This window comes from Haliaeetus leucocephalus, unplaced genomic scaffold, assembly GCF_000737465.1.
Source record: "Haliaeetus leucocephalus isolate CR32 unplaced genomic scaffold, Haliaeetus_leucocephalus-4.0 Scaffold428, whole genome shotgun sequence".
Taxonomy (NCBI): Eukaryota; Metazoa; Chordata; class Aves; order Accipitriformes; family Accipitridae; genus Haliaeetus; species Haliaeetus leucocephalus.
Genome location: NW_010972864.1, coordinates 6,809,849 through 6,830,161, shown reverse-complemented (window position 1 = coordinate 6,830,161; position 20,313 = coordinate 6,809,849). Strand labels below are relative to the sequence as shown.

Below are 20,313 nucleotides of genomic sequence, written 5' to 3'. Positions count from 1 at the left end.
TTCAGATGAAGCAAGACAAGGTTGCAAGATTAATTTCTCCTTTTGCCATTCTTCCACCTGTAATACAGAAGAGGGAAAGCGTGACACCTCCCATGTGTATAAAGTAAGTACTTGTTTACACAGTAGATCACAAAAGTGTATTTTCTTTGCTCCACTGGAAAAAGAAAGGACAGAGAAATATTTGCTTTATCCTACTACATACACTATCAATAGGACAAAAGAAGACTGGCACTTCTCATACTTAGTTATAAAATTAAGAATGGAGAAGTGATAATGCTTAGCATAAGTATTGGAGAGGTTTAAAAAAAGCCAAAAAGTATTTCACACCCAGTGACAGAAATACCTTCCAAGTAACTCACAATATCAATGTGAGATGTACATAACAACCAAGGCTTTGAGTGAAGTGCCTCTAGTTGTGCTTGTTTTTCATTATGCAGTGTTAGTGTTCACTGCAAGGTGCTTATATATTATTCACAGAGGCACTGCTAACTTGTGGCTCTACCATAAGAGAAGGTATGTTTAGTAACAGCTTTGTGTGGTTTCAAACTGTCTTTTCAGTGCATCGCATTATAGCTGGAAGGATTCGTTTGTAACCATTATTTGCTATTATTTTAAAGCTCATTTCAAGTGCTCCAGTGAATACTTGAAGGTGTAAATGTAAAACAGTATCAACAATTTTCTGCAAGGGCTACCAGAATCATAAGAGTTAGATTAAGAAAGGAAATTGTCTTTAAAAGCCAAGAGTTATTGGGCTTTTAAGGACCTTTTCCCTATAGGCACTCTAAAACTGGGAGGTTTAAGAAGCTGACTGGACAAAGCATTAGAAAATACACAAATAGGAAATGTTTCTGCATGATTAGGAAATGTTAGAAAATACATTGTAAGAAATGTTTCTGCATGGTTAGTGGTACGACTGAAATATTAGACAGAGCAATGATCCAAAGTGGCTGGTGAGCAAATATTAGCCAAGTTACACTAAATGACTATGGTGAAATATTAAATTGCCCCATTGCAGAAAAGCTCCAGGGAAATCAGACACTAACCCCTACCATTCAGGATCTGGCTAACTTATCTTATCCATCTGCCTAAAAAATATTAGTATACCTTACTGTCACCAACTCAACAAGCCTGGTGTGAACAGAAGGCTCCTGCCTGAAAGAAGATGGTGAAGGGAGGAATATAATAAAACAGACTGTGCATCAAACATTTATTCTGAAGTATGAGTGAGTGGGAGCAGAGCATGGCCAGCAAATGGCAAACAGAGCCCACAAAGAACTATAAAAACTTAAATATCGTAATGACCCACAGGAATACTGTGCTTTCTTATCCCTCCATGCTGTTTGTGCAAGAAATCAGTACGAAGACCTAGAAGATTGAAGTGGGCAGAAATAATTAACCACCTTCATTTCAGGAAAGGCTATACAAACCTTTTACAGCACAAATGGAGTTGGCCTGTGTTGTAGAATCCAGCTCATCGAGTCTGACAGGGCCAGTCAGCTCACTGAGGTCAGCACCGGCAGTCGAGTACAAAAGAGGCTTTTGTAATAAGAGAACAGTACGTTCGACACAAATAATCCTACCTGCCAACAAAGACATTTCAACTCAGTACAGTAACAAGGAAAAAGGTGACCATGTTAATTGTCATGGCCAATAAAGACAACGACAGCTGCCAGCTACTAAACAGATGGATAGACTCCATCAGGTTTTCTCAATGACAAAATACTTTGCTTTCCGTGATACATGTATCATGCTCTCATTACAGTTTGCAACTCCCAGGCAAAAAACATGTTTTAAAAATTCAAACATGGCAGAAAAGAGTCCAATTCCACTCTAACCTCATCACACCACACTCCCTGCAAACACATTGTTACTGTCTATTCCCTGGTAATAAGCTTGGGCACCCCTTCAGGTGGTCTTACTTTGTTTCAAAGATTACAAAGAGTAGGTGCATGCAATGCTTCATTCTCCAAAGCAGAGATTTTTGCTTCAGGACACACAGCCATTTACAAAGGATCGTGCTTGCAGTCCACTTACATTTTGAAAATGACCAAGGGACATGCAAGTCTCTAGATGCACCCTCTTACTCCTTTTAGAGGTAGTAAATTCAATAAAACAAGTTTCTGCAAGAATATAAAAACAAATGAAACCAAGTTGCTTAATAGAATAGACTATTTCAGTTGGAAGGGACCTACAACGATCATCTAGTCCAACTGCGAGTCTTTGAGTCTTCTATCAGCAAGTAAATTTGATTGACACTGGTCATTAGATTCAACAGCCATCAGGGAAGACTGACAGAAATGTTGGTGGACATACAGCAAGATCACCGAATCTCTCCTTTACTTTGGAGATTAAGCCAAAAATGTAAAAAACAAACGTTATAGGCAAGCTATAATTACAACCCCTTTCAAATTTCTTCCCAAACTTAGAATGTCTCACCTTCATCTGAGAATGAAAGTCTCTGTAGGTCACATATTGCAGTGTCAGAGATTAGGATGCTATTTCAGTTTGATTTCAACTGCTTTAAAACCACACATAAAGCTTACCATTTCCCCACAGCACATCCTTGAAGAAGACGAGTCGCGAGGCAACACTGAGAGCTTCTGTGATTTCCGTACTGAGAACACAAGATGCAGCAACTGACACAGCAACAACTTTTGGAATCATATGAACCACATTTTGCAATGTAGAGTCAGTCACAAACAACGAAATCTCTCTTTGATTTATAGGAACACTGTGTTTTGTCTACAATTTCAAAAAAAAAAACAAAACCACAAAATTGGAATTGAGTTGTTAATTTTTAGTAGAAGGAAAGACTAAAATAACACTCTAATATTTAAATAACTAAAAAAACTGTCAGAAATTATTACATTTAGGGCTCGTACAGGATAATGAATCAAAGCTTTATTGGAATTTTTCATTATTCATTACTGCAGACACCAACATCTCTACCTTAAATTAACTTTCTGAGGTTGATCCTCTGGAATCTTGGCTCTATCTCTACCAACTATCATACTTTATCAAAATTCACTTGAACTGTAAAAGGGATTTGAAAATATATTTTATTTAAAAATTACTATATACTATATAGTACATACTGTATATAATCTATATTATATATTTATATCATAGATATTATATATATATATATAAAAAGTTAATTGGCTGTTTTTATGAACAAAGACTTACATAACTTTTGCTTTAAAAAAAAAGAAAGGCTATTGCTAATACTAATATTATTCCTCCATGAGCAAATTTTCCATGTACTGTTATCTGATTCCCAAGAGCACCAGTCCTTGTTTAATAGCTACTATCCAGTCCTTGGTTAATAGCTAATGCAAGTTACAAAGTAGAGTGTTACAAAGCTGGAGTTTCTTCTTTCAGTTGAACAAACATCTTAAAATATTTGAATGATGCATAGAAATAGGGAAGTAGCCAACTCGTAAGTAAGAGACACAGAAATCCGCAATGACAATGTAAGTTTTCTGCCTAAGACAGGTATAAAGGTGTGACTAAGTTACGGTATATCACAACTACCAATGTCACAACCAAAATACCTACATTTCATCTCAGCCTTCATATCTGAAAATAATTATCACAAAATCAGTAGTGGTTTTTAAATTTTTGACACTGGGATGATGAACAGTACAGACGTTACATACACATCAGTGCCTATTCCAGGGTCTCTAACAAAATCAGATGGATTACAATTTGATGATTGGTGCTCTTCTTTTTTTTTTTTTTTTAAACACAGCTTTTATAATATCTGTGTGTGTATGTGAATTTTCCCAGGCCTTAGAAAAAATGGGTTTAATAATAAAGCATGTTTCACATTTACCAGTCCAAGCAACTTGTGAATTTTAAGATTCTAAAATTTTAAAATATTTCACTACAATTAAATTACTTTCTTAATTTAAAAAGTTTTTGTTACTATTTTTAATTAGTCTGCTGATTAAAAATTCATACTTAAAACATTTAAATGAAAATTAAATTTTACGATGATTGGAGAGACACGTATCACGTAAGTATTTTATTCTCAAAGTTGCATGTCTCTAGCCTAAGGTAATGCAATGAGAACCCCAAGTTTTTGTCTTTGGTTGAATTCAAACCTTGAAACTGTTAACCACGCTAAAATTAGCTTTTTGTTCATGCTAGCAGCTCTTAGAGGAAATGCAGTAATTGTAAATAATGACTGGGAAAATTCATAATTCAGATATTATGGTTATGCCTTAATACAATATATGCTGCCTATTGCATTGATGATATTTCTTTGCGTAGTAACTACGTACGTTTGAGTACCTCCTCTGCGTAGATAGCATTAGGACAGCTTCAAAGAAAGAATTTTTACAGCTGTCCCGTGAGAATTACTAACACATTAAAAGCTGGCTTTCAGAAGAATCATCCAAAAAGTAAATAATAATAACAGCAAAAATCACAAGTTAGTATAAAATCATCATCTTGCTATGTGTGACAATTTGTTCTGAACAGAGAGGACACAACAGACAAATAGCAGCAGGATTGAGTTATAAGGAAGGACAGCTCCTTAACCACAGATGGAATATATTTCCTCATATTCCTTCTGTACCACAGTACAGATTCTGAGGAATAATAAAAGCATATTTCCATTCCTCCTTCACACAAATGAAGTATCTCAGAATACTGTAGCTACATAGAATAAATACTATTTTTTAAAGTACATTTGAATTAGCTCACTTAGCAGATTATCTAATAATAATACTAAGTCTGCAAAATAAACCAAATCATAGTCCCTTCCTCACTTAGTATGACTTGATGATTTTGCATGTGAAGGATATGTCCTCTTGGCAAAGGCAACTGTAGTAAACAAGCTGCTGTTTGTGACCACCTTCTGGCAGGATTAGGCAAGCAATACACTAACAGCAGGTAAATACCTTTACATTCCTAGAGCCGTTATCCAGAAGCATTATCCAGCAGTTATCCAGAATTTATGCAGAAGAATATCTTCTATTGCTTTTCCAACACTACTTCAAAAAATTTATGAGCACTCATGTTGCTCACTTACGAAAATTTAGTGCTTACAGTTCAGTAAGTGAATAGCCATTAAAAAACAGCTAAAAAACCTCCTAGTAGCAAGAACAAATCACAGACCTTTGTTTCTGCTAGACAAACTTCCATTCTTCAAAATCACATCTGTTCTTGCATGCTTCATCTTTTCTCTAATTTAGTGATGAAGTGCTTCTACACGAGAATACTGATGACCCACAGCATCTCAGATGTAGACATTCCTGAATACAAAAATGTTTGGCTAGGATACCACTAGTCTGTAATTTTATTTTATTTTTTAGTAGAACAGGTTTCTTGGAAATAGAAGTTTAGACATGTATGTGTCCTTCTTTCTGTTAGCACCCTAAAGACCCCTTCAAGCTAGCCCTAATTTCATGTTTACAAATACTCTGTTAAATTCTCACTTAGCATGGAGAAAACACAAGCAATACCCCTCATCTTGGGAGTTAAAAGCACTCCCTGCCTAAAAATCAAATCATAACTCATTGGCTTTTGAAGCAAAAGGGCAAGACCTAAATTAAATTTATGTCTCACACTGGTGGGAAGCATCTCCAGCTATTTTGCTGGCCGTTCTGGAATTTCTTTGTCTTTGGTTCATATGCTTTGATTCACACTTTGTTTCTTGTGGAGCTGATGGACAATTGCAAATTATTCTCCACCAGAATTCAGTGCTGGCTGTACTGAGGATCCAGTCGCCAGGAAAAAATAAATAAATCAGCAACAAAAAATTCCTTTAACTACTGAGGGAGTTAGCAACATTTTGAAAGAAAATTGTAGCATCATTCAGAAACAAATAAATAAAACATATTTATAAGGTTTCCAACATAGTATGGATGGCAGATGTATTTACCTAAGAGTTCCTCCTTTCTACTAACGGGACCATAAAAGCCAAATTTGCCTGAGGGGCTTCTACTGAAGTCAACAAAAATAGTCCACACACTCACATGCAAAGAGCAAAACTGTATTTTTATATAACCATCATCTGTTAAATTCTATCTCCAGACACTCAACTGACTAGGAACTTTTCACTATGTATCTAAGGATAGCATTTAGCTATAAATCAAGTCTCAATGGAATTCCTGCAAGCTCCCTTACCAGGGTGCAATATTATCTCTGGTTAGACAGCAATTTATCCAGAAATAATTCACTTTCTAGACCTGGTGATAATTCTGCTTATACAACTCTTGAAGATCATCCAGGAAGGTTTTGGGTTTTCCCCTAAACAAGATAAATGCCAGCTTCTTCACATAAACATTATGTTGATTTTATGTTGAATTCATTGCTAAATAAAAAGATTACCTGCAGCCTTAGATACAGCACTTGCGCCCAAAAGCTACAACGTTCATTACAACCATTGATCTGAAAATAGTACAAAAACAGGGAATGAGACAAACGTGATACCAGAAATCCAGTGGAACAAAGTATTGGTTATCTGACTTGTAAAGCAGATTACCTGAAGAATTTCCTTTAGACCATGAACAGCTGGTGGCTGGTACAAATTAGAAATCTGTTCTTCCTCATCCACTTCCACATGTATCTCACCAGACTGAGCAGTAAGAATATAACAGAAGCTGGGAGGAGGAAGATTAGTTGTCATCTATTAAAAAGTAAGGAAAAGATATGTGACCTTAAAAAAAGCACTTTAATTTGGCCAGTTGAGTTTTATAGTAATAGCCAAAACGAAGCACACTATTTACATTTTAAGAGGGATGGGGAAACAAAATTATATGGTTAATACCAACGACTCTCTGAAGTAGAAGTTGAGTTAATAAACCGACATTCACAAGTTATAAGTGAAATCAGCATGTGCATATCATTCTTTCCATAATCTGACATTGACCCTCATCACAAAAACATCTCATGATTTGGCACACTTGGCAAACACTGTGACTATTTCAAGGTGTTTGTTGTTGGTTTCGCATTTTTTTATTACATGGTAGGAGTGCCCTGATTACTCTTTTATTTTAACATCCGTAACCTTTCTGAAATTTGGGGACTTTTGCATGTGGGTGGGTTTTTGTGATAGTAAACAGCTGCCGAACTTTTAAAGCTGCCAAATTAAATCCAGGACAGCACAAGGAGATAATGAAGAACAGGAACGCAACAGCTACAAGAACTGCTCTTTTTGTGTTATGCCAGATTTTTCTTTCCCCCTTATAAAGTACCATGACGTAACAACTTTATCAATCACCACTTAAAGAGGTCCCAAGCTAGAAAGGCTTCTCAGGAAAAAAAAGACAATGCTAGAAAATAATTTTTATTGTGGAAATGGTAAAATATTCTTCTAGTGATGTTTGTTGTTAATAAAGCATTTCATTTAATAAAAGAAATATGAATGTATTAAAGACAGCTGCCCACCCATTAAAAAAAAATCTGCATAAGGAAAAAAAAAAGCAAAAGAAGTTGATACCCAAATTCTGTTTGCCTCTGACAGCGCTAAAGAAGGTATTTGAATGTACATATGGCTCAAAAGAAATCAGTTCCACAGATCTCTTCCGAACAACGTTATCAGCATGCTGGCAATATTATTTATGTACCTATGTATAAAACTGCTTCCATAAAACTGTGCATAAAACTATACAGTTTGTGTCAAGAAAAATGTATCTCAACTGAAAAAACTCCACTCAGCCAAAAACCTGCAGCAGTAGAATGCAAGTTGTGATCCTCCATGGAATGAATTAGTATTTCAAACCCATGACAGAAGTGTAAAGTGCATGATTATGGAAAGTTTCCTCCATTTTTAGATTGCTAATAAAACAGAGAAAATGAAGAACAAATGAGAGTCATAACAACGCTAAACATTTAAGAGCTTTGCTCCATCCGTGGATACTCTCATTCTGTTGTCCATAGTATTTTAATGCACAAAACAATGCATTCCTCTCAGACTTCCAAAACGTCTGGATGAAAGGGAAAGTCAAGGTGAGAACAGCCATTTCACTCAGTTTCAGTCTTGGTTTTATATATAATCAAGGAGTGAACTTTTTATTCTTCAACATAAACCCTGGCAAAATGCAAAGAACACTGTACATTGCAAAGAAAAGATTCTCAGACTTTAGAAATAACTAGTAATATCCACCTTTAATGCCCTCTGGCTTTGAAACTTGTTTATTTCCAGCTTTTTCTTCTTTTCTAGAACTTGCATCCTGATTGACTCCCCCAGGCTCTTACACAAATTTTTAATACCACAAACTTCTTCCCCAAAGAACAGCCCATACAAGAACAGCAGGACAAGCACTTGGCTACCCAGAAGCTTCTCAAATGATCTTGTATTACCAAAATGACACTTGATATGACAGAACTCCTTTTCAAATACAGAAGCTAATTAAAGGAAAATTAAAGATGCAATTTTAGATTTGCAAATATACAGTAACACACTTTAAATCCATTTTAATACCTCCCCACCCCCTAAAATCACAGTAACTTTCATTACTTTTTAGAAGATTATTTTTGTGTTCATCCTTCGACAAGTATCAGTCAAAGTCATCCTAACTAGTAAGAGACCCAATTCCAGCAGTCAGTCTGGCTTCACAGAAGTTAATCTTCGGAAAAGTGCTTTCAAATCTAAGGCTGAAAAGTACTTCAAAAGAATGAGTTAATATCCTTGTATATAGATTTCTCAGCTGGCTCCATGCTATCTAATATCTCTTTCCTCCTGCAAGGAGAGGAGAGGAGTAATTTGTCTGGACATCCTACCATTCTAGCTCTAGAGGATTAATAAGGGGCTAATTGTATCATTTTGGAAAGATGCTGCTGATCCAGAGGGCTTCAGGTTAGCCTAGGAGGTTGCCAGAACCAGTAAAACAAAACTCAGTAGCTAAAGAGAGGGAAAGAATCTGATTCCCAAAGTAAACATGATTCACTACCAACAAAAATAGTAGTTGTGAGTGAAAAAATACATTTCCATAATAACAAGACTTACCGTTTCAGAGGCTTGACTTTGTCCAGCAACTTTTACAGGCACTACTGGAGGCCACAGGCTGTCTATCAAACTAAAAAGTCCTAACGCCCTTCAAAAAGACCAATAAAATCATGTTTAAAATGTTTTCCAGTGTTATATGTTATATTAAAAAGATTAATTAAGAAATATAATTTAAACCATTGCATGATTATGAAAACAATTTTAAATCATATTTGTTTTCTGGAAGCTGGTTTTGATTTGGTCTAATTAAATCTCCATCTTTTCTGCTGCAGGGTGGAGAGGGAGGGAAGGGATGTATCACATTCAGTGACAAGCAAGTTGTATTTAATCCTTTGCCATGAACAGCCTGCTGCATGATAAAATTCAGGGGAACTGGGGTAAATGCTAGCTTGGGAAGGACACAGATACCAGTACAACTTCTTTTTAAAAATAGCTTTTAACTATTTTAACTGATAGATTTAAAAAAAAAAAAAGTTTTGCTTCTAATGTTTTTATTTCTTGCTTTTCTCTAACAGCTGATTGTAACTGCTTTCAGGAAAGTCAGCAATTATCAGATATGGAGAAACAGACAAGATTTTGTTATCTTAAGTACATGTGCTGAGGACGGTCTCCTTCCTACACAGCTGCTCATTTAGTTATGATTTGTATTTATTTATTTCGCACATTTCCCACTTTTAATTTAGAACAAATATAAAATTAACAGCCCAGCATATTAAGGTAAAGCATATTTAGCAAGCAAAGCTGTCATGTGCAGCAGTTCAGTGGCTGCCTTGTCAGCTGATATGGCATCCTTGCTGGACAGGCAGGAACATCTGAGGGAGAGGCCAAGAAAACAGCTGAAGGAGGGGAAATAGCTACAGATAACCAACTTGGAGGCATGCATTCTTGAGTTAAAGCTCCCAGTTATCTTGTCCTAGTTCTCTGTTCTGTGTAGTCGAAGCACAGAGATCTGGATTTTAACCCCACACTGCCTCCAAGAACAAGTTGTCTGTTCCTCCAGTTAAGAAAGCCACCATTTCTGAAACAGCTCTAAAAAATGAAGTCCAAACCTTGCTAAAAGTAATATTAGCTTCTGAACTCAACTGTTAGAAAGGAAACAGCATACTCTGGTACAGGGCTGAAGCACATTGCAATATGCTGCTTCTCTTCAAGGGGTCACAGAAACTTTCCTTTTAAAGTTCTGCTTTTAGCTCACTTCTGCTTATTTATTTCTCTATTTCCCTAGTCATTCTCCGGATCCTGAAGTGCTTAGACTTTGGGTGTCTATAGGCAGTGAACTTCTTCCCACGTTTCTTCATAAAGCACCAGGTATCATCCATGATTCAGTGTTAATAGTGACACCTTTGGACCAGCACTGTAAGAAGTTTTATGGACACAAATCTCAGAGTGGTTCTTGTGGAATAAAGCTTGTGGTTCACGATTCAGGTAACAAGCTGGCAGATTAAAAAAATGATGTTGCTACCTGTAGTCATGTTCTCTACGCTAATGAACAGACCAGAAACACAAATGTGCTGCTCTTCTACAGAAATGAACTTCCTGACTTATATGGCATCATCGCCAAGTCTGTAAAAGGAGAAGGCTGTGCTCAGAGGCTGGGCTTCTTTTGGTTTGTGTTTTGTTTTTAACAGTGAGAACATTACAACTAACAGTGAGAACGTTACAACATACAAAGCGACACTTCTTAGGTATTAAAGAGACTTTACAGCAAATGACCACTTCTTGAATCCTTGACTGGGGCGAGATTTTCTGTCTTGTATCGTACAGAATGATATCCTCTCTACAGTCACAGGAGGGCCAACGCCCAGAGGAACAAACTGGTCTTGCTAACTGGGACATGAAAAAGGAGAGTTACAAAAAGAGAGGACAGCCTCCCGTACAACTCAGGCAGTTACACAAGTGGCCTTCCTCACGCAACACGCAGCACGAGGGCAAGGACAAAGCATGGGTTTGAACGTACCACAAACTCTGTGTGTGTGTGTGTGTACACAGAGATCGCATACTTACCAACTTAGAGCAACTAAGCTATGTTGTTGCAGTGCAGATATAATCACCTCTCCACACAGAGCTTACATTGATCCCTCATCTGTATTTTTAAGTTTGCACAAGGGACAGGAAGTTGTCCCTTCTCCTTTAGCTCTCTTCCAGCTTGCTACCCTACATCAGAATATCTAAGACATTTTCTTCTATTACTTGTGTCCTTTTGGAGAAGGACACCTACTGCTTGAACTAGGAGCACTTAATTATTAGTAAATGACAGTATTTGTTTACAAACAGGCAGAGGAGCAGCATTGCGTAGAAAGCATCTCCTGAACGTCTTGGCCCCATCCTCTGCTTTGACACCAGTCAGGCAAAGGGCAGTGACATCTGCCACCCAAAGGATTTGGATCCTTGTCTACCAACAGGACCTCCTCTCCTGGAGCTGTCACTGTATCAGTCAGTGTCCCTGGTGAGGAGCTCCTCTCTTGCTCCACCCATTTCTACGCCTCCAAGAAAGTTAACTCTCTCTTTACTCTTATGGACTTCGACTTAGCAGAAGGGGGAATGAAGTGCGGGCAATGACAGTGGAGAAATGGCAAGACATTGTGTTCTCTGTAGAAAATCACTATCGTCACTGAAAGAATAAAGTTCATTCTCTTTATTGCCCCAGCCACACTCAAATCCCACTTCAATCCAACTTGAACAATGGGTTTATTTTATCCAATATGTGTATCCTTCTTCAGTTATAGAGTCAGGACAAGAGATGAACAGCTGGCTCTGTGCTACAGTGAAGGGACATGGTTAGCTCCCATGTGCACAAAGAGCCTCTCTGGCTACAGAAGACAAAAACTTTAAAATTTTGCTCTGTGAGTGTAATTACTTATCACTTTTAAAAAATTAATTAAATAATTTGATCATAAAAGGACAGACTTCTAAAAAAGGAAAAGTAGAGTAAAAAGTGAGAAGAAACAGGCTTAAGGATAAAAAAAGGACATGTAAAGTATTTTGAATAACGTTTTTTTTACTTCAGAGACAAGGACTCTATTGTAGTATTCTACAATTTTTCTTTGAAAAAAAGAAAAAAAGACTGGATCCATACCAGGAGAAGGACAGAAATCATCTATCAGATTCTAAATGGCAGACTCAACCCCCTACTTTCCGTGCCAGACTGAAATCTATGTTTGGTAAAAAACTTTTTGTCCCATACTGAATATGTAGATGTCCACTCTTTATCACCACCACCGTAAGGCCACCAGTTACTCCAATGGAGTGTTATAGTATAGACTTGCATAGAAGTATGGACTTAACGACAGGCAGTCCTCTACATAGAGGTACTCTTCTCTAAATCTACATCTTCAAGCTTCGCTTATATAATGATACTTTTATATATATGTGTGTGCGTGTATATACATGTAATACGCAAAATAATTCTTTTTAATGTCCTTAATTGTTTTTACTATCCAATGTGCTCAAAAGGAATCCCTCTCAACTTAAACTTTCCTTGCCGAACTTTGGTACATCTTTTCTCTGTATCCATAAATGCAAACTGCCTGCTGTGTACCCAGACAGCAATCAGAGACTTTTAAAGATTTAATACTGTTAAACAGGCTAAATACATGCCTAAGAAAATGCAAAATATACATGCAGAAATTAATCCTGACCTATTTAACAAATCATCTTAAACTACTCCATAGAAAAATTACTGGAAGATAGTGAGTGATACTAATAAACTAGTATTTACTTTTCCTTCCCCACAATTCTTACCAGAGCTCATGACTGTGCTGCCCTGTACAGAAGAACCTGCTTTCATTTGCTCACCTAACCACCCTCCTTCTCAGTTTCAGAGCGCAGCAGAAGACAGAAGTCACCTTCTGCTTCTAACCTTCCTGGCTTGCTTTGCCCTTCACTGCAGTCAAATGGCATACATTCATATCTGCACACATGCACACACGTTTGCTCTATGATTTTTGATAAAAACATACAAATAAAGAGAAAAGATGTTGTAACTATATTTAGACACCCAATACAGTGGTAAACCAGTATCTACAGCATCATCACATTTACTCTGATCCTGCCGAAATTTCATTCATTTCATACTACAAGCCACATTACAGAAGTCAAAAAACTTCAAATTTTGATGTTTCAAAACTGTATTTCACTGACTGTGATCTGACAACTTATTTCATAACTTAATAAGAAGATTTTGTTTATTTCTCTCACAAGCATGAAGTTTCACCTACAGTGCCAGACCAAGAACTTTGCGTGTGACATGCCTGATTCAACTTTTAACATTACAGCTTATAGTTTGGGGGATTTTAAAATTTTAATAATCATACCACAGGTTCAGGGGAAAATTACTACAGGGAGAAAATATCAGCAATATCAAAGAAAGTAGAAGGAAAACAATGCCCACAACTAGGAAAAGAAGAAAGACTATGTAAGGTTTACAGTAGGAGACAAGAAGAAAGGTGCTAGGATTCTCCTCCAACGTCTTCCACAGCTTTGCTTTGGGGACTCAAGACTTGGCACTTCTGTTTCCTCCTCTCCTTCTCTCCCAGTTGTAGTCTAAACTGAAACAGTTTTCTTTTGGCAGTATCAGTCTCAATTATGAAGAACTCAAAAATAAAGCAATTCCTAGCCCTCTGTGAAACATCTCCTTGCTCAAAACTAAAAAGAAATTCAGTAATAATCACCTAGACTGCATAAGCTTCAACTAGCAAAAGACAAGCAATCCAAATATAAAGCTGATACTGTAGGTTAGCTCTCCCTTTAACTGACCTATTAAGATCTTGCAGTGCACAAGCTATGCAACACCATATTTTCTCAGACTTGAGTAATAAAAGCAACAAAATCATAAAGTAAAAATCTGAGCCTACTAAACCAGCATCTCAGTCAAAATACAAACAGGGAGGAAGGGTTGCTGGCTTTTTTCCCCTAAGTTTTGTTTGGATATATGAAATTATTTTGTTGAATAACTTATGTACATACTTGAATAACTAAATTTTCTATAGTACATTAGAAATTACACATACTACATTAAAACACTGAAATTATAATATAAAAGTACTTTTGATTCAATATGGATACGCCTATGTTATTCTCCAATGTTGGTTACTAAACAGATTCATGACAGAAGCACTGAAGATACAAGCAGCAGTCCGTGCTTGTTAAAGAGAACAAAACTCAGGAAAAGTTAATTTCTGATACATAAGCAGTCATCAAAAATAATAAAGAAGTAATGCAAATATTCAAAACTTCAATGTGATTACTGAAATTATGCTTTAAATAGAACTCAACTTTTAACCACAGCAATTACTGAAGTGTTTCAGGACCTCAAAACCTCAGAGACGTGGGTGGCTCTTTTAGATGGCAGTCTTTTTGGAGGAGGGAAAACCAAAGGAAGGAAGTTATGACTTCCTTGCTCGGTGAAGAGTTCTTACTATTACATTTCCTGTCAACGTCCAGCAGTTGAAACACTTTCTTGTGTAGCAGTTAGCGGTGATCCTCTTTTCTGAGTGTAAAGCAAAGAGAAGAGAAAGTATACAGTGAAGAGTAGAGGAAGAAGGAGAGAGATAGAGGCCAGAGAAGTATGGGACTTAAATAAGTAGGAAAAAAAAGAAGAAAGAAAACCCTCAGACACAATAGTGACCACACTACAGACAAATACAGGGAGATTTCACATTTCAGTGCCTAACATTTGAAAGTTTAAAATGACAAATGACAGAACCAACTTTATTTGAAAACAGAAATTTCTCAGGGAAACATAACACTGGTTGATGAACTCAATATTCAGAGTCTACTTACTTTAGATGAAAATGCAACAGATAGTACAGCCTGCCATGAATTAAAGGTAGGGTCAAGTGCCAAAGCTTATGAGTTGATGTATCCTTCAAAGTGTTTTATCCTATCCAACTTAACTGTGGATTTTAGCACTGTCCATGCAACAGTTGCATCTTCTTTTGAAACTTGATAAGCATTTTTTCAATTTAGGGTCAAAATTCGTACTGACACCATGCATTAATCATGTATTACATTAGAGCATTTCTTCTTCCTCCCTCCATTTTTAAATTGGTGTCATCTTTCTGTTCAGCTGAATAGAAACTCTTCATATTTCTACCTTATAAGAAAGCATAAAGAGGCGAGGCAGGTCAGTCTGCTATACTCAGCAGTGAAACAACTCGGTGCTTGGCAAATCAGGTGAAAGACACAAATTGTCAAAATTCTTATTATTATTCTGTGTAGAACTCCAGTCAGGGCTAAAAACATCATAATATTTTTGTCAACAAAGACAGATATCCAACTACAAAGTTTATCCCAGCTCACTGAAATTAATTTCTGGTAGGAAGCAGCAGACGATGACAATTTAGAAGTTATTCCTGAGGCATTTTAGTGAGTGCTCAGTCCCTGCATCTAATTGCATCCATCTAGTTACTGGTTATACCAGACATACCTGAAACATGCCTGGGATCTATTAAAACAGGGGGGTTACATGTTAGTTGTACTGCATATAGATTCTCAACCAATATTCCTGCCTCCAGCAGTACACAGTCAAAATCTCACTTCCTCTTTCTCAAGGGGCTGAATTTATAAGACTGACATCTGAGGTAGTGGGAGGACAAGGGAGAGAACATACACCTCTAAGGAGCCAACACCACCAGTGGCAGATCAATGAACATTTTTCAGTCTTCTCTCTTTAAACCACCATGTCCTTCTTTTTTGCTGATACTGAGCATGCAGTTCAGGGAACAGTTGTAGAAAAGGCTAGGATACAAGTATGAATGAGAGGGTGAAGAGAAAAGGTGTCAAGAAACAGATACTGAACCACATTTGTGCTGTTAATTCATCTGCTACAACACTGGTTCCTACCTTCTTCAACAGCCTCATGAACAGACTAGAAGAACTGCTGGAAGTAAGACACTGAACAAGCCATGGCAACTTTGCCGTGACTCAGCCATGCCCATCTGTCTTACTGGACTGCAAAGAGAAACACCACTTCTTCTACTGGAGTACAAAGGGAAAGATTTCTTGCAGGGATTGTTTTGGGAAGTATGTTTCATGTTGGGTATGGGAGTTATTCTGAAAATCACCTAAATCAATGAAAGACCTTCAAATGACCTAGTACGAGACCCTAGTACTTGTTAAAGCACATGGGTATTCAAAAACAATATTCAACATTAACAGTGTTTCTCTCAATGTAAAATTACTATAATTCCAATTTTTCACAGGGTTGATCTTTGTCAAGACAGAACACGGTTGTGAAAGTTTTCCTCCCACTTTTCTTTTGGAACACAAGTGTTTCCTTACCAGGAGAAGAAATGGGTTTAGTTTCTTTAGCACATCTTACAGTACAGGTCCATTCCAAAGATCAAGTCAGGTTTACAGCCGCGTTTTTGCTTGGATGTAAAATACTCTTTATTATAGGTTTTTAGTCCTTGAAATGTAACAGCTTACATCATTCATTTACTGGAATGATGTTAAATAGTACTTTAAGTTAAATACTTGATGATGAGGATTGATGATGGCCTGGGAAATTTTTTGAACAGTAACATTAACATTGGTCCATTGATGCAAAAAGCTTGAGAATCTCTTGCATCTCTTAAATGAAAACCTCCTCTGTCTCATGGAGGTACTGAGGAAGCACTCTGTCTCTATAAGAAAGATTACAGTCCATGTGACTGTGGGACAACATGGACACATGGGATCTTATTAGCCATTCCTGGCTTTCTCCAGATCATGTGCTTCAAAGGCATAAAAAAAAAGTCATGACTTTTCCCTCATATTTCCTACATTTTATTCCCTTTTATCCATTTTAAAAGCCACTGTCAGACTCCAGGAAACAAACAGTTTAAAAGCCACCTCCTTCCAAAAAGTAATTGGTGTTCTCAAAAAAAAAAAGGCAGCAGTCTTTCTTGCAGGGCAGACCACATAGTTCTTATTCACTCATGTGCTGCAAGCCAAGGTTGGGCACTCACAGGCATATCCCATCATGTGCTCGGATGTTCCCTGGCTGTGGAAACCCATTTATCCAGTGGCAATGAGTTCTACAGTCTAATTATGCTCTGTGTGAATAAGTACTCCCTTATATTCGTTTCAGCTATGGCTTTACTGTGGTTTCCATCACACCTAGAATGACACAAAATGCGTCCCAACACTTAAAAGTAATAACAAGTTATAAAGCAGAACTTAGGCTAAAACAATTAAGAAAAAAATAAATCCCTGAACAATTCCCCCACCCACCCATCTTGTACAATGAAATCACGTTTTAACCACTGCACTGTCCCTGAAGCTACACTAGCCTTTTTCTTTTAATGTTTCCTAGCAGGGTTACCACCAGCACAGCTCCAGCTGAGCCACCAGCATTTTCAGTAGTGTGTCTTCTAATCGTCCTCAGAATAGCCAGAAGTAAGTTACTGGTGCTTTGAAACAGAATTTACATTAGAAGAAGTCTGTCTCTTATTAGCTAGGCAGAGTACTGGAAACACCAGCAGCCAGTTGTAAAACTTCATTTGTATCCAGAATTCCAAAGCTATTATTTAATTTGTTTGGAAAAAATGTAACTTGAAAAAAAAGCCAACAAAATAATTAAATAAGAAGACTTGTTTGTTATTAAAGATCCATAAAAATGCAAGTAGGCTTGAAATCTAAAGGATCTGAAAATTAACACTGCAAGTACATAAAAAGAAAAGCATACTGAATAGGGCTGGCTGGAAAACAACAATTCAATTTTGCTAAACATTTCAAGGCTTTGAAATTTGTTTTTTGTTCCAATATGAAACAAAAATGAGACTTTCTGAAAGTTTTCATGAAGTAAGAATGAGAGAAAGAATATTCACTCCCTCTGGACCTGAAAAAATCTTCCCAACCAAATTCTCTCCAAAATAGATAATGTTTCCATGAAACATTCTGGTTTTGATGAAACAGCATTTTTCAACAGGAAAAAGAAGTGTCAGCAGAAATATCACAGCCATTCTAACAGCAAAGGCTTATCTAGATCGGATACTTGTAGGAATAAATTATGTTGAGAATTGAACCAACCTAATCATGTTTATATAGGTCCCCACGTGAACACTGTATCACTTGCCTTAGAAAGATACTCCGTAAGATACTTGATCTGTTTAATTTTTTTGTGTTCATTAAAGATATTTTATTTTATTCAAAGAATGTAAAAGGAATCACAAAATAAGCAAAATCTGAGAGGTACGGTAAGTCAATTTGTTACTTATCTGGGGGGATTTTTCTATAAACCTGTGGACATTCTTATTCCAAAATAAGAATGGCTTTATGATTTGCAAGATTATTTTTTTTTTAAAGAAACTTAAACTGTGCTTCCAAAACCATATAGACTTAACTGAATTAAGCTCTCATATACTAAGGGAAAGTCTGTGCGTGAAACTTCAACCCATACTGGGAAGCACTGTAGAAAAACATACTGTAGTAAACAGTTCTGCAATGGAAGTGAGGTGAACTAATGTTTTGAAGTCTTTGAATCTACTGAAAAGGAAGAAAACACTAGTGTTTTATATGAAATATTGCGTACGGTAATTCTTCTCTATTCATTTCTCTGCTAAGTGTGTATTTGTGTGTTAGCTTATTTATGCTTATTTTGGAATATGGTTGGCTGAAGTACTACTATTGGATGTCCCAAAAATGGCAATGAGGACACTTAATTGAACAAAGCCAGATTCAGTTGTTCCAGAGAATACTGATCACAGAAATGAATAAAAAGGCAGATCACCTCTGCCTGCCACAGCACGCAATACATTCTCCCATGAATTGTTCTCACCTTCCTCTTGTAGTTCTTTGCAAAATTTTCATTCCAGCTAAGCAGCAGAATTTTCCTTCCCATCTCCTGCAATACTGCTCAATGTCATCTGCAAAAGTCAGGGACTGCAACTGCACTTCACTGAACATACCATAGGCATCCTGGACAAGGAGGCATAACCTGCAAAACATTTCTCCATTACTCATTGGATTCTGTTCATAACAAACTAGTTAGCAAATTTCTGAGAACTATATTACAAGCTTCAGGACAGGGCTCATCCTCTACAATATCTGGAGAACTCCTACCAAATAATGTATCAATAAACAAAACCAACATCATTAAAGGTTTTCTCATGTGTATTTTCAGGAGGTAACAGGGCCATGAAATAGAAAAGCGTGACTAAAAAAAAGCGTAAGGGGTTTGCGCTGGGGGGGATGAGATAAATTAACTGCTATGCATTATGTGGTTTGTGTACTTACAAAGAAAGATTGAGTTTTTGCCTTACTTGAGGTGAATTCTGCAATGCAGACAGAGCAATGATGCAGACGTCTATGTGTGTGTGTATAAATATAAAAATTCTGCTTAGAAGTAAACAAAGCAACATATTTCACAAGTAATAATCACCAACACTGAAACTGGCAAAGCTAGCATTATATTTTCTATAACTTTTTTAAAAGAGTCCTGAGGATACAAAAAAAGAGTGAAATGTCAATTTTTCCTTTTAAAAAAAACCTAACATGAAACTGCAGATTAGTATATTCAATATTGAGTATGAAGAAGCCCAGAGGAACTATTTTAAGGAGGTAATTAAAGAACCTGCTAAACAAACAATTTGATTAAAGTAATCTATGGAAGTAGGGGCTGTAGGGCTGGGAAGTATTGCTTAACCAACTTGCTGGCATTTTGAGAAGATATTACTGTCATAGCAGATAAGGCAAAATCAGTGGATGTCATACCTTTAGATAGTCAAAAATGCATTTCACAAGATTCTGCACCTGAGATGAGCAGCCATGATAGCATGAGTCATACAGTGCTGAAAGAAGGAGGCTGCTGTCTACAAGATTGGCTTAATTGCCCCAGAAAGAGACAGTTAAGCACGGAAACTTTTCAAAGGGAGACAAAAATTACCTTTGAGGGTAGCGCATACATCATTATTTCTAAATAATAAAACTCAGGGGTGCACTAGGCAGCAGAATTCATTTCATTTCAAAGGTACATGCCAAAACTACCTTCTCCAGAGCTGCATCATTGTTCACAGAAAGCCAACTTCAACTGCTTTTGAAGCACATCATGTAGCATATGCATCCTGAAAGCATTCGACAGTAGTCATTATATCTTTATAAAACATTTAAAATGAAATGAGGTCCTATATTTCTCTGGAAGAAATCCATATATTTTCTTCTCAGGGAAGCTTAGGCACATGGAAGACCATTAAGCACAGTTTCCTTGTTCATTATGAACTGCCTAACTTTGGCTTGCACCCTTAAGGGGGCTGTATTCAACACAGGATACAACCCCAAAGCCTTTCAGACATCAGCAGCTGTGCAAGCACCAGCTGAGAGTCCTCATTTTTCATATTCTGGTGCTGGTTTTGAGGAGCAGGGAATGGTAGGAC

The 20,313-nt window shown here is 36.9% G+C and overlaps 1 protein-coding gene across 1 annotated transcript in view; it reads right to left on the bottom strand.

Moving 5' to 3' along the window:
• Positions 1-20,313, bottom strand: part of SPIDR (scaffolding protein involved in DNA repair) — a 153,357-nt gene that overhangs the window by 9,508 nt on the left and 123,536 nt on the right. The window contains exons 4-9 of the mRNA XM_010574418.1: positions 18,720-18,878; positions 8,960-9,047; positions 6,494-6,637; positions 6,340-6,399; positions 2,544-2,742; positions 1,428-1,580 (exon numbers count right to left, since the gene is read on the bottom strand). Of these exons, the coding sequence (XP_010572720.1) occupies positions 1,428-1,580; positions 2,544-2,742; positions 6,340-6,399; positions 6,494-6,637; positions 8,960-9,047; positions 18,720-18,878 (803 nt within the window). The remainder of the gene's footprint in view (positions 1-1,427; positions 1,581-2,543; positions 2,743-6,339; positions 6,400-6,493; positions 6,638-8,959; positions 9,048-18,719; positions 18,879-20,313) is intronic.